This window comes from Lolium perenne, chromosome 7, assembly GCF_019359855.2.
Source record: "Lolium perenne isolate Kyuss_39 chromosome 7, Kyuss_2.0, whole genome shotgun sequence".
NCBI lineage: Eukaryota > Viridiplantae > Streptophyta > Magnoliopsida > Poales > Poaceae > Lolium > Lolium perenne.
The window spans coordinates 279704787-279718586 of NC_067250.2; the positions used below are offsets into that span (position 1 = coordinate 279704787).

The window sequence follows — 13800 nt, forward strand, 5'->3', positions numbered from 1 at the left end:
CAACACACCAAAATGCATCTGTCTTCACTATGTGACAGATATGCCAGAACGTACTGCTAGCATCCCAATCAGAGGAAGCCCATTCAGGAGAGTTAAACATCTCCACCAGATTTGCTCTCTCGGAAACTAGCTTCTCTAGTGTCAAATGCAGCAACATATTGCAAACAAGAATTGCTCACAATCTCGCCGTTTCCAACCAGTTTAACCGGCATCTCATTGCCATGTATAAACCTTGTTATTTCCTTTGCCTTCGTTAGAACATAACAATGACAAGCTTTCAACATAAATAACATTCACCAAGAATAGTACAGTAAATTCATCAACTAGATTTACCACCGTTGATAACAAAATATTCAACTCCTTAATATATGAAATGGTAAATTATAAAAAACAATATTATACTGTTAATGTGTAGGACATTTTGTTGATATATGGAAATCCAACCACTATATTATGTGTATACTACAATACTAGAATTCTAGTTTAATAAAATTCGAGTGGCTAACAAAAAATATGTACACGCATATATAAATGAGACACTACATTCGTGTATGTCTTGCAAAGAAGGGAAACAAAGATGCAGCCAGGAATCGAGCATTTCGGTATCAATAGATTATGATAGTATATGGTTCCTACTAACAAATTTTGTCCACGCAAAGATGTCAGATTATGCATGCACTACGCATCACTGTTTTGCATTAGATGCAAGGAATGAATACAGGGTAAAGTTTAGAAATAAGGAAAATATAGTTAACACCCACACCGGGGTTACCCAAGGTACCTCCAAATGTCATCTGCCATGGTTCTGATGGCTGAATGTCACAGATTTTTTTCTATTACACCACAATTAACCACAGTCGGTTTCTATAGAAAATAGCTAGGTCCACCTGGCTATGATGATTGTTCAAGAAATAAAACAAGCAAGAGTCTGATGAGGCACAATCAGAATCACACCAGAATACCAGATTGGAGATGAGAGCGCGAGCGCTTCTGGAAAAAGAAAAAGGAGATGGACGCATTGCTCCAGAGTCTGGACGGTGAGCCGTCATTGGCGATGCCGCGGAACCCAGATCCAATCACCAGCGGACTGGCAGGTTTACCAACCTGATCCCCACAAAGACCTCCTATGAGTGGTTTAGCACTGGCGAGACGCATATTGTAGTGGACGTACTCCAGCCCGCGATAAAGGTCCTGGTCATGAAATGCCTTCGCCTCATGCACCTTCTCAGATATGTGCCAGTCAATGTTGTACCTTTTAGCGCCAAAGCATGTTTGGCTTAATATCCGGGTCGCAAGGGTTTGCAGCTCAGGTGTGTCAGTCCCATGCACCGACCACCAATAAACTGCAAGTTGAAGGAATACAGGGTTAGAACTTAACTCCATTATTTTAGTATGAATGAAGTAACAATGATCGCAATGGATCCATTAGTATTCTGGAAGTCAAAGTGGAACGAAATAAGTGGAAACTTTGTTTCGCCAGACCACAAGAGAATGGGCTCTACTTTACCTTGTGGTAATTCCATCATTTTCTTAATTGCTGATGAATCTGAACCTAACGAACCCAATTTTCTTCTATATACTTCAGTTTGTGCTTTGACTTTCTTTGGATCATAATTACCGTTGGCCATTTGGGTGATGCAGACCTCAATACCGCTGATGACCTCAGGATCATTACAGGCATGGTCTTTGTAAAAGACACTTGGGTTTAGCATATAACCAGCAGCATGCAGTGGGGAATGCAAGTAGATATCCCATATCTTGTCAACCCAAGACAAAATATCACCATGCTTATCTCCAACATAGCGCAATATCTCTTCTTTAGCACAATCCATGGCCTCATACAAGATACTCATTGGACAATCATCACGTTCTAATTTAAACAACACCTTGACGAATGGAATTGTGTAACCTTCAAAATGTCAGCCGCAGCACACCAAAATGCATATGTATTCACTATGTGACAGATATGCCAGAATGTACTGCTAGCATCCCAATCAGAGAAAGCTCATTCAGGAGAGTTAAACATCTCCCCCAGATTTGCTCTCTCGGAAACTAGCTTCTCTAGTGTCAAGAATGCAGAAACATATTTCAAACAAGAATTGCACACAATCTCGCAGTTTCCAACCAGTTTAACCGGCATCTCATTGCCATGTATAAACCTTGTTATTTCCTTTGCCTTCGTTAGAACCTCACTGATGTGACCAAGTGCTGCAATTTTCCCAAGCAGAAAGTTAATGCAAAAGTCAGCACACAGCGGGAAGAAGAATGAATGGACATGTCTCTTCAGCACTCTATGCCGTGCATTTTGCATATACGGCGAAGCATCATCCATGACAACTTGAACTATGTTACTGGCGCCAACTTCATCAACCACGCAAGAAATTATTTCTTCTAGCATATGCACGTCCTCAATGATTGCAGACACATCTTTGGATCTGAGGAACAACATGCCTTTCCTGCAATGTACCAAAACACTTACGAAGCTTTTTGTACCACATTGGCTCCCCCAACTATCCAGAATTACACTGCAACCACTTTTCTCCCATTCTTGCTTCAGTTCCCTTTCACGGCTCTGTATTTCTTTTAGTTCCTCCAGCAGAAGTGATTCATATGTAGGAATTGCAACCTGAACCTTATTGGCAATCGCACAAACCGTCTTCTTGAAATATGATGAGTTTAGAACATCAGGCCCATGTCCAACTTCAAAGATGAACTTGCGTATTGCTTCTATTGTCAGAAAATCGGAGAGAGCATTTGCCTCCGTTAGTGGTTTCAATTGTTGTACCTATGATGCAGAAGACATGTCCACAGAGGACTAGAGTTAACTCGCTGTCCTGAAGATGTTTTTGGCTTCTTATTCGTCAAACAAGGATTTTGATAGTTTGGGTAAGTGGCTTCTATAGTCTGGTCTCCCTGCAATAATTAACAGCTTTAATAATCCTAGCAGTCATGTATCCAAAGTGCAATTCTCATATATTACTGGATTCTCACATAATAAGACCACACATAACGTACAATTACTAAAATGATCCAACATGTACCATAGCTAACACAGAAGAGGATAAACAATACTGCTTTAATGTCATATTTTATTCCGTGTAACTGGTATCAAGGAACTGTTGCCTAAAGTGCGAAACACATTTACCAACTGCCAGTAGATAAAGACACGACTTTTCACAAATAAAAGTATTTCCGTCACGGGGCAAAACAATCTTTTCGCAACTATAACAGTAACCATGACAAGGCAGTTGAAGATTTCCCATCTTCAACATAACACCTTCAAGTATGTAATTTTTTAGCTGATAGACAACATAATTCTTCCTTGCAGATACAAACAATTGTCTAGTGAGTTGCCACATGAGCCATACAAAATATTATATTAAAGTAAAACGTTGCCAATTTTGGTAATACCAACGGAGCAGTTTCGTAGTATTTACAGACTAGTTATATTCTATTACAAACAACGTGATGTAACTTTTGAAGCTGGCGGGGAACTCTGTAATTTACTAAACAAGGGAATGGGAAACCAAGCTGGTCCAAGGCCTCGAACTAGGGTCAGCCGAGAATTAAACAGCCCTTGTAACATCAGGCCATTAGCATGCCCCCTTCAAAGCTAATTTACACAGTAATAATATCCCTGCAAAACCAGCCACCGGCAGCAAAACTACCTTTTGGTGCCAAATTTAATCCCCGCAAAACCATATTCACTTTGTAGGTATGTCCCATCAAAAGTTTAAGCCCTTCCCTGTCTACAACTTCCCCCACCAGATCACCACCCAAAAGGGGGGAAATGTAGTACTTCCTCAGTTCCAAAATATATGATATTTTGGTAGCTAAAAATAGCCTGCCAAAATGTCTTATATTTAGGGACCGAGTTAGTACTATTTAACTTCGCTAATCAACCTAGGTCATCTGATTGGTCACTCTAGTTAAATCAAAAAGCAGTGTTATACGGGAACGTGTGTCATAATTTATTAACTGGACATCCTGAATCCGTGTAGGATATTTGCCATATCTGAAATCTTTTTGCCGAATCCGACACCCGAATCCGTGTCGGATTCCGGAACTGTGTCGGAGTCCGAGTACCACTTACAGACCACCTAATGAACCAAGACCTGAACCTAAAACTGGGGAAAAATGAATCCTTTCTTGTAGATATACTAGGATTAAGCAACCTAAAGGTCCCTCCCTTTGTTCAGCCCATATCCCGGAACAGGGCACGGATCACAGTCCAATCTTTTTCGTCTAGGGGCGATCTAGATGGCGTACCACGTTTGCACCGGCACACCTAAAATTTGCGCAAGCCAGCAGGATTCAACTAATCACCGAATGAAAAAGAAAGATAGCGAATGCTCACCAATGGTTAAGTCGTTAAGACCGCCGACGGGGCTGAGGAAGAAGCGACGGGACGACGCGACGAGGGGAGGATGGGGGCGGCGGTGACGGCGACGAGCGCGTGAGAGGCGGAGGAGTTGGGGCTTGGGAGGGTCGAGGCTTCGGCGGCGACGTCAGCTACGGTGCCAGGGCGGCAGCGCTAGGGAACAGTGGCGGGGTGGGCTGCGAGAGATGGATTCAGAGCCGCCGCCGATCTACGGGAGAGGGCGGGGTTGATTTTGGAGGGTTTGGAGAGGAATTCACGCGGAAATGCGGCGGGTTCACATGTACAGTTCTGTTCTTCCCAAATTCATCCACGCCGTTACCACTGTTTTCTGGCCACTCTCTCAAGTGTAGTCGACCTATACAAGGCCTCGGCCCATTCCTCATCCGGCAGATGAGCCGATAGCATCCTGGGCCTGGTGCTGCCTTGTTAAGATAAATTCATTGAATCCCCTAAAAAAAAGCAAAATTACTTAAACCAAGCACAACCTGATGCAAAAGAAAAACACCAGCAGCCAGAAAAGACTCATTGCTATTGATCAGCTTATTGGTTCCCCATTTCCATTACAAACGTGAAAGTTATATACATATACATACATACCCTGGGTAAAACTCAGGTTCACTCGCATGCTACCAACTTCCATATGTGTATTGTATATCAATATATCTTTTTCGCAAAAGATTTGCTTTTCTATGCATTGATAGAAAAAAAAAGGTTTTGTATGTACAAGCCCAAAGTAGGACCAACGCCACACCGTACAACTCAACCCAAAAAACCTAATTTAGGGGAGGAGTTGGCGAATCCCCGGGTCGCTCGCGTCCGCCCAATGTCGTGCCTTGGCCTTGATGTCACTAAGCAAGGAGGCCAACGAAGGACGTGCGTTGTTAAAGACCGCAGCGTTCATGTGCTTCCAAATCCACCACGCTATGAGCATGATGAGTAACGATGTACCTTTACGCTATTGGCGTGGGGTGGTCCGCACCACCAAGGACCACCACTCCATGAAGTCACCCTCAACCGTAGGAGGCCCAACAGTGGATTGAATCCACGAAAGAACCTCAAACCAAACTGTTCTAGAGAAGGAACAGTCGGTCAGGATGTGTGCCATAGTCTCCACCGACTGGTTGCACAGCGGGCATCTTGTCGCATGGGGCAGTCCCCGACGCGCCAGACGCTCACTCGCCCAACACCTATTGTCGGGGGGATGGCCCTCGATAGTCCAAGACTATGGAAAATATGTCATGATAAACCATTTGTATACCGGATTATAGGTTAATCCAGATCCTGTGAGTTAAGTTTAATAATGTTAAACTGGTACAATCCGGTATCCTAGGAGGGGTATGCCGGAGTACGGGGAGCAGAAGAGTTTAAGCTACCAAGGCAAAGATGCCGGAGCTCACAGGTAAAGGTACCGGAGATCCGGCATAGGCTCAACTCTAGCATGTCGGCACTCCGGTCAAAGATTCCCTCAAGGACTAAAGGACAAGATGAGTGAAGCACTTCAGATTTAATCGAAGCCTTGACGCCAAAGCAGAGGATGTTGTAAAATAAACCGGACGAGGTCATCAGCCTCCGATTAAAGACAGAAGCATCGTCACTAGGGCCAAAGAAGTTTTATAAAGTAGCTTAGGTCATCAAAGATGCCATTAGGGTTTCTTCCCTTGTAAGCCACCTCTCCCCTATATAAGGAGAGGAGGGGCACCCCTGCGTGGGACGGTTTACTGATAATCGATCTAGGGTTCAGTAGAGGTTCTCACCTTGTAGTCCGTACCTTCTTCAACATGTGGCCATTTTGGCTAAGTTCCTTAGAATCAATACAATCCAGAGTTCAATCTCTTTCTTTTCCTCTTATCCTTCCCCTCACCCAGATCCTCAAGCGTACATCCGGCCCCAACTTAAGCCATCCTATGGCATCTGTCATTCCACCACGACGACAGTTGGCGCCCACCATTGGGCCAGTAGCTGCGCTTGCTGGAGTACATATCCGGGCGGGTCTCCTCACCGTATCCGGCGAGCGTGTGGTGTCCGGCTTCGTCCAGCACCTCGGCTTGCTGGATTTCGTCAATGACAACTGACGTGGGCATTACCCTTCGGGTAACTAGTATTGCCCTATCCGGTATTGACAAATTGGAGGCCCATGAAGATACCTGAAGGCGAGATGGGCCACCAGGTCGGCGCACCAGAAGATTCCTTGACGGGCAAGACAAGGAAGCGAGCAAACAAAGAAAGATTAGATCTAAACTACTGTAAACCTAGTCGTACTCGGTTAGGACCCTTGAGACCTGGCCTCCTATATAAAGGCCAGGAGAGGGGCTGCCGAAGGATAACGAACAATCTTAGCAATCTTAGCCCGGAAAAGCTTAGAGCTAGATAACCCTAGCAATAGCAATCTCGACTAGATCTCAGCCGAAGTATTCGGCACCCCATTGTAACCCATTATCATCATAATCAAAGAACAGACAGGCAGGACGTAAGGGTTTTACCTCATCGAGGGCCCCGAACCTGGGTAAATCGCTCTCTCCGCTTGTCTGTGAACCGATGTCTCGTGTCAGCCTATAGGATTCCATCAACCCTAAGCCCCTATCGGTGGGCATTGGCGAGGAGTACCCTCGACAATTGGCGCCGTCTGTAGGAAGCGCGACGTATGGATTTTGTCATCCGGACGGGATCCGTCGAGTTCATCATCATCAACCTTCAAGGATCTCAAGTTCATCAAGCATCATCTTTGAGAGATCGGAAAATTCGAGTGTCATGGAAAAGATCGCTTTAGGCCGAAGCATTGCATGGGGATGTGCGTGCAACAGACAAAGTTGTACGTGTGCCTGTGTTCATCGGTTATCACAGCAAGAAGACATCCAGACGTGGAAGGAAAAATCAGCGTGCCAAAAAGCTCACATCAATCATCATCGTGCGACTTGGGCTGATGGATTAGTACACAATTACCCGCCAGCAACCAAGAAAAATAGTCAAAGCGTGTGCAGATCGGATCAGTTTTTTAATTCTGATACGCTGGCTTGCGGACGGTCAAAGCTGAGTCTTCATGGACAGTTTAACAAAGGGAGAGAACAAGAAGAGAAGATAGCGGGTACCAAAGAGCTCGGCATGGTTTACAAAGTAATTTAATCCTACACGGCAGGAGCACTCACGAGGAATCAGGAAAAAGCAAGATCAATCATTAGCTATCACATGGCTTTGCTCTTAGCTGATTCGAATTAGGAGATAAGCACGGGTACGACGTATACCTGGCTTGCTTGCAATCGTAATTTTTGACTCGGAGACGGAACAAAATACTGGTCGCGAGGATACCGCCTGTTGAGGACCTGCCAGGCTCGGAGGCTCGTCATCACCAACATGTTGAAGCAAAACTTCTATTACTCTGCCCCGTCGACTGAGCCCCGTTTTGCCTGTCATAGACCCGCCATTACGGACTAAATATATTCGGATGCTCATCTGTCGCGAGTCCGCAACATCGACTGCGTCCTCTTCATCGACCACCTTTGCCTGGCGCCCGCGTGGATTATCTTGGATGGCGCAATTACTTCAGCTGCGCCCGCCGCACCGACTATCTTGGATGGCGCAATTACTTCGGCTGCGCCCGTCGCATGGACTATCTTTGGCAGCGCAATTACTTCGGCTGCGCCCATTGCATGAACTATCTTGGATGGCGCAATTACTTCGGCTGCGCCTGCTGCAGCGCCGGTTCGCTGGAATTGCTCGGGGGCTCCTGGAATATCTTCGAACTATTGCGGTTACTCTCATCGGGAGCGCTGGTTCGTTGGAACCCAAGAAGATATGAAGACTATTACTCCCATCGGGAGCGCCGGTTCACTGGAGTTCAAGAAGATATGAAGACTATTACTCCCATCGGGAGCGCCGGTTCGCTGGAACCCGAGAAGATATGAAGACTATTACTCCCATCGGGAGCGCCGGTTCACTGGAGTTCAAAGCAAGATTTGAGGACTCTTTATACCTGAAATTGTCATCTAAAAGCCTTTGAAAATACAAGTGCCTTGAAGATTCGACTGTGCTCACGGTCCCTTGAAGATTCGACCGTGCTCACGGTCCCTTGAAGATTCGACCGTGCTCACGGTCCCTTGAAGATTCGACTGTGCTCACAGTCCCTTGAAGAATTGACTATGCTCACGGTCCCCTGAAGATTATTTCGAGGACCTTGCTCTTGTCCTTTGCTATAGATGCCTCAAAGAGTGCCGCAGATAACAAGGATCATGAAGCAACGGGGACCTTGCTCTTGTCCTTTGCTATAGATGCCTCAAAGAGTGCCGCAGATGGCAAGGATAATGAAAAAGCCTCTGAAATTACGAGTGCTATGATGCAAAATCAACGAAGACCTTGCTCTTGTCCCTTTCTATAGATGCCTCAAAGAGTGCCGCAAATAGCAAGGATCATGAAGCAACGGGGACCTTTCTCTTTTCCTTTGCTATAGATGCCTCAAAGAGTGCCGCAGATAGCAAGGATCATGAAACACGTACGAAAACGACCCACGGTCAAGACATGCATCGGTTGAAAGCAAAGTTGCACGTACAACGGGTTTAGCAAGACCTGCAACACGAGCTGATCACTCAAATAATTTGCTGACCAACGAATACACATACGTCTAAACGGGCAATTAAGATTTGCTCCTTCAAAATTTGCCAACGGCATTAACACGGTAAAAGTACATATACATGTATCTACCGAACAAAAGGTCTCGACTACGCAATCCAAACACTTGGATGAAGTAGCCAAAATACCTATTTCGACTTGAGTTTATTCACGGTTGCAAGCATCAGTGCCCAGACTCGGGGGCTACTTCCATCGGGAGCGCTGGACGTGCACCCGATAAAATCATCGACTCTTCCCGGGTATCATACGAATCATCGGCTCCTCTGGGCCATCATCCAAATCATCGGCTCCTCTGGGCCATCATCCGAATCATCGGCTCCTCTGGGCCATCATCCAAATCATCAACTCCTCTGGGCCATCATCCAAATCATCGGCTCTTCTGGGATATCATCCAAATCGTCAACTCCTCTATCAATGACATCATCAGAATCATCGGCATCATGTTCTCGGAACTCGAGGACGTGTACGGTATTTGACTTAGCATTTTTTACACCCTATACATAACTATTTCATATTTATCTACAGGCTCGGGGGCTACTCCCATCGGGAGCGCTAGTCGCGCACCCGATAAAAAAATATGGCAACCTCGCCAACAAAGAAAAAGACGTCGGCATCAACAATCAAGATCTTCGAGTAGTACAACTTGAGTCTATGCGTGGCTGCAAGCACCCGCCCATATACTCGGGGGCTACTCCCATCGGGAGTGCTTCGCGCACCCGACAGAAAGCAACTTCGACTCTACATCAAGCACAAGATTCAACAGATGATCAAGACATTCGGCGAAGGCAACTTTAGTCCCTGCCCGAAGCTTCACTTCGGCCAGACACTCGGGGGCTACTAACGTGGGCATAACCCTTCGGGTACTCGACATTGCCATACCCGGTGCAAACTATGGAGCTGGACCGGCACAAGGACTCGACGAGCTAGACCTGCACGCGCCTCAACTTGGACTACAAGGAAAGAAGACTCCAACACGAATCCTACTAGGACTCTTGTAAACCCTAGCTTGGCTGATATATAAAGCCAGGCAGGGGCACCCCTTAGGGACAGACAATCAGAAACATAATTATAGAGGCAGGGGCACCCCTTAGGGACAGACAATCCCTTAGGGATGCTTCACCAACGGCGGCCGCTTCTCCAAGAACGAACGCATCATCGAGTTTGGCTCGCACCATGTCTACCTCGGCACCGTGTCGGAGCCCCGGTACCCCTCGCTTGTGCTGGTGGCGCCGGATCCGCCAAGGTCTGCAGCTGCCCGCGGGGCGTGCACCGGCGTCAACACCCGGATTTTTAAGTCCAGATGCCTATTATGTCATACATCGCAATCCCAGGAATATTGTTGTTGCGAGACATAATAGTCGATATCATAAGTCATCATTCATTACAAACCATATTGTCTTAAAAATTCAGATCACATGATCCATATTACACAAATAGTTGATCTGTTGATCAACGAACACAAATTTCATAGCGGAAGCGTAAATAGAATGGACTCTCTAGTCCACAGGCCAACGCTTGACGTCGAAAGACTCCTAGTTGTCGTAGGCATCCTGCTGGTCGTCACCTTGGTAGTTCTGTTCATCTTCATAGTCTGGCCATTTGAATAGCCAGGGACAAAGCCGTGAGTACTTTAAGTACTCGCAAACTAATACCAGTGTAAGTGCTACCAATTCTAGTAAAGGGGTGCTAAGCTCTAGTTTTATTTGCATAAAGCCAATTTTAGTTCACAAGCATTTAATAACAGACTCTTCATATGCTAACTAACTCAAGTGGGAACATTAGTGTCATTCCCACAATTCAGTTATGATTCAAGTCAAGTCACCATTCAATTCCTCAACCATTTTCAAGAAATATCTGACACCGGAAACAGTATGGCCTTTCCAACCGTCTGTAACCGTGGACACGGCTATTCGAATAGATTTACACTCTGCAGAGGTTGCACACTTGTGCCACAACATTTGATTACATCCATCAGGGATAACCCTGAATCATCGTAACTCAGTACGCGGATCATCAACCATAACCTTTCACTTACATACCCTAGTATAGGCATCTCTCCCCATGAGCTTGGCCTCCCAGTGAAGACAACCTGTCAACCTGGGAACTGCACAGGGCTTGGGTTGTACATTCACCTCAATTCACAGCATTTCACTTTCAACGGAGGCAGCCTCGGCATAACCCCTATGATGCTTGTTCAGAGGGAACCCATACTAAGATGCATAAATTTCCAGTTAAGCCCTACCCATAATCAGGTATTGTGGGGGTACTCAAAAATTGGAAAGGTATCGCATCCAAACCCAACATCAGTTTATCAACATTCACCATCTCATTCAAGTCATATTCACCTTCAAAGATCTTTCAATAGAATGACTCATCATTCCAAGGTTTTCAAATTCATTTCAAATCACACGTTCCCATCTAGAGTAGTCAATTTTATTTGTTAGCACTAGCACTAATCATGAGGGGTGCTATCTTGCTTATCCAGCTTGAGGCTAACTTTACTACTCTGGTAACACTCTATACTTAGACCAAAGTTAACTATAAAAGTACATCCTTAGTAAACAAAGTAAAAGCTTGTAAGGTAGAGACTTGGGATGGGATCATTGCAAGTAAGGTAAGAGTAAGGGTGCCTTTCTCCAATAGAGCTTTGCACTTGCAAGAATATTAGCTTGTCTTGGTTGGTGTACTGAGCAAAGTGGTCTTCTTCTTCCTGGCAGTAGACCTCCTCCTCCTGGTACTCCTCGGTACTAGCGTCTAAAGACGGATACGAGATAACAATCACCAAACAAGCTTAAGATCTAGACTAAACACATACAAGGAGCACACAAACTAATTTATCACCACATTGCTAACATGTTGGTTGACTTTGTTTTCTCCTTAAGAAAAATAATTTCCTCTCATTACAAATCTTGTTTAGGGTTTCTCTTTAAGTCTTTGAGGAAATAATTTCATCTCATTGAATCTTGTTAAGATTTAAATTTCTCAAATAAATAATGTATGAAACCATGTTGACCAAGGTCAACAAGTCATAATTATCATGTGGGAAAAATGATTTAAATGAGGTAAAGTACCTCATGCAACTTAAACAACTATTTGATTTCAGATCCTCAAGTGAGCAAGTATGAGACCATGCAACAAGGGTCATCACATTACTTCATAACACTTGGGAAGAGGATTTAAATGAGGTGCTACACCTCATAGATTTGAAACCCTAAATTTGAAAAGGATTTAAATGAGCTAGTATTGACTACATAGCCAATTTTTGATTCTAGCCCATGATCATACAAGGTAACCATGTGATATTTTTGCATAAACAATTAGATTTTTTGAAATGTGATTTATGAGAATTTGAATCACCTCCAAATTCATCAAGGTTGATTTTCTAAATTTATTTGAAGTTGGAAAACCTTCTTACTTGTTAATTTTTCTATTCAAAATCTACAAAAGATTTTGGTTTGAATACAGTGTGGTTGGATAGAGCTTTTCATAAGCTTTCCAATAATATAAAGTTGGTCAAATTTGGTTTGGTAGATTTTGTTTGATTTAAATTTAAAGAGGACACCAGTAAGCATTTGAATTGAATTGAATTAAATCGAATTCAAACTAACTGGGCTAGGCGGGAAAAGAAATGGGCCAGGAAGGGAGAGAGAGAGGTGGGCCGGCCCAACTGCGCTTCCCGCGCGGCAGGCCACCTGACAGGGTGGGGCACGCCTGTCTGCGCCTCATAACTCCCGAAACGGTACATTTTAACTGGGGTCGTTGGATTAGAACTGGATCAGACGCACGAGGGGCGTCGTCATCTCCGGCGAGCGCGGGCTTACTGGCGGCGAGGGTTTGGTGCTGGTGAGCTCACCGGTGGTCGGTGAGACAGGGCATCGATGGTGCTCGAGGTTATTGATGACGGCGGGTTCAGTGGTGGTCGTGGGAACGCCTGGGGTGGTCGCAATCGACGGCGGCTTGCTGGTGTTCTGGCGGGGCTCCGGTGATCAATGTGGATGGGAGAGGAGTGGAGGATGCTCAGTAGGAAGAGGGGAAGCGAGGGGTGTGTGGGATTCATGCTGGGGCATGCTCTATTTTTAGAGGCGAGAAGGTCTGCGGGGGTGCGGCGAGGTCGAGCGTGGCGGCGACGTTTGGGACGATGAAGGGGCCAAGGCGACGTGCGCGTGAGCTTCCTGGTATCAAGGCGGTTCTGGGGAGCGTGATGGCGAGGCTAGGCGGTGCTTAACCGTGTCAGGCGCGTGCGAGCATCTGCGCGTCCGCGGCGGGATTCATTGTCGTCTCCGGCGACGGCGGGTGCGGGTCGGCGAATTGAGCATGTCTGCGGCGTTCAGGGTGCAGTGGTGAGTTGCTGGGCGAGAGAGGGGGTCCGGGGGAAGTCTGCTGCGTCGGGGCGACGCGTGCCCGTGTCGCGCGCCGTCGTGCGCACGACGACGTGGCCATGCCGATCCTGGCGGCACAGGGCGTCGCGGGCGCGCGCTTGTCTGGGCCTTGTCATGCATCTCTTGGCCAACGGCGAGCACCAGCAGCTTCAGGGGATCAAGGGGGTCCAGTGGGACATGGTGGCCAGGCTCGGAGGTGAGAGGAGAGAGGGGAAGCATGTCCATGGGGGACATGGCCAGCATGGCCATGGCTAGGCCATGTTTTGCCCTCCTCTAGGGTTTTCAATGCCTTGGCTTGGTTGAGAGGGGACCAGGGGACAAGGTTGAGTCAAGTGGTAACCAGAATTGGGCTAGGCACTATTTAGAATAGTGAATTTGGGATTTGGTTTGATTTGATCACAAGGTGTTTGCAAAAATGGT

The 13800-nt window shown here is 46.1% G+C and overlaps 1 protein-coding gene across 1 annotated transcript; it reads right to left on the minus strand.

Moving 5' to 3' along the window:
• Nucleotides 1–590: 590 nt before the first annotated feature.
• Nucleotides 591–4666, minus strand: LOC139834103 (uncharacterized). The gene is made up of 3 exons (XM_071824511.1): nt 4358–4666; nt 1508–2913; nt 591–1343 (listed from the first exon to the last, which is right to left on the minus strand). The coding sequence occupies exons 2-3, from the start codon at nt 1851–1853 to the stop codon at nt 949–951; spliced, it is 741 nt and encodes a 246-aa protein (XP_071680612.1). The 5' UTR covers nt 1854–2913; nt 4358–4666; the 3' UTR covers nt 591–948.
• Between the last annotated feature and the right edge of the window lie 9134 nt (nt 4667–13800).

What these genes read in the sequence shown, in the direction of transcription:
- LOC139834103 (XM_071824511.1), bottom strand. Translation starts at nt 1,853, where the DNA reads ATGAGTATCTTGTATGAGGCCATGGATTGTGCTAAAGAAGAGATATTG. An exon ending in AATGATGGAATTACCACAAG is followed by an intron (nt 1,344 to 1,507) that starts GTAAAGTAGAGC and finishes TTCAACTTGCAG; the next exon opens with TTTATTGGTGGTCGGTGCAT.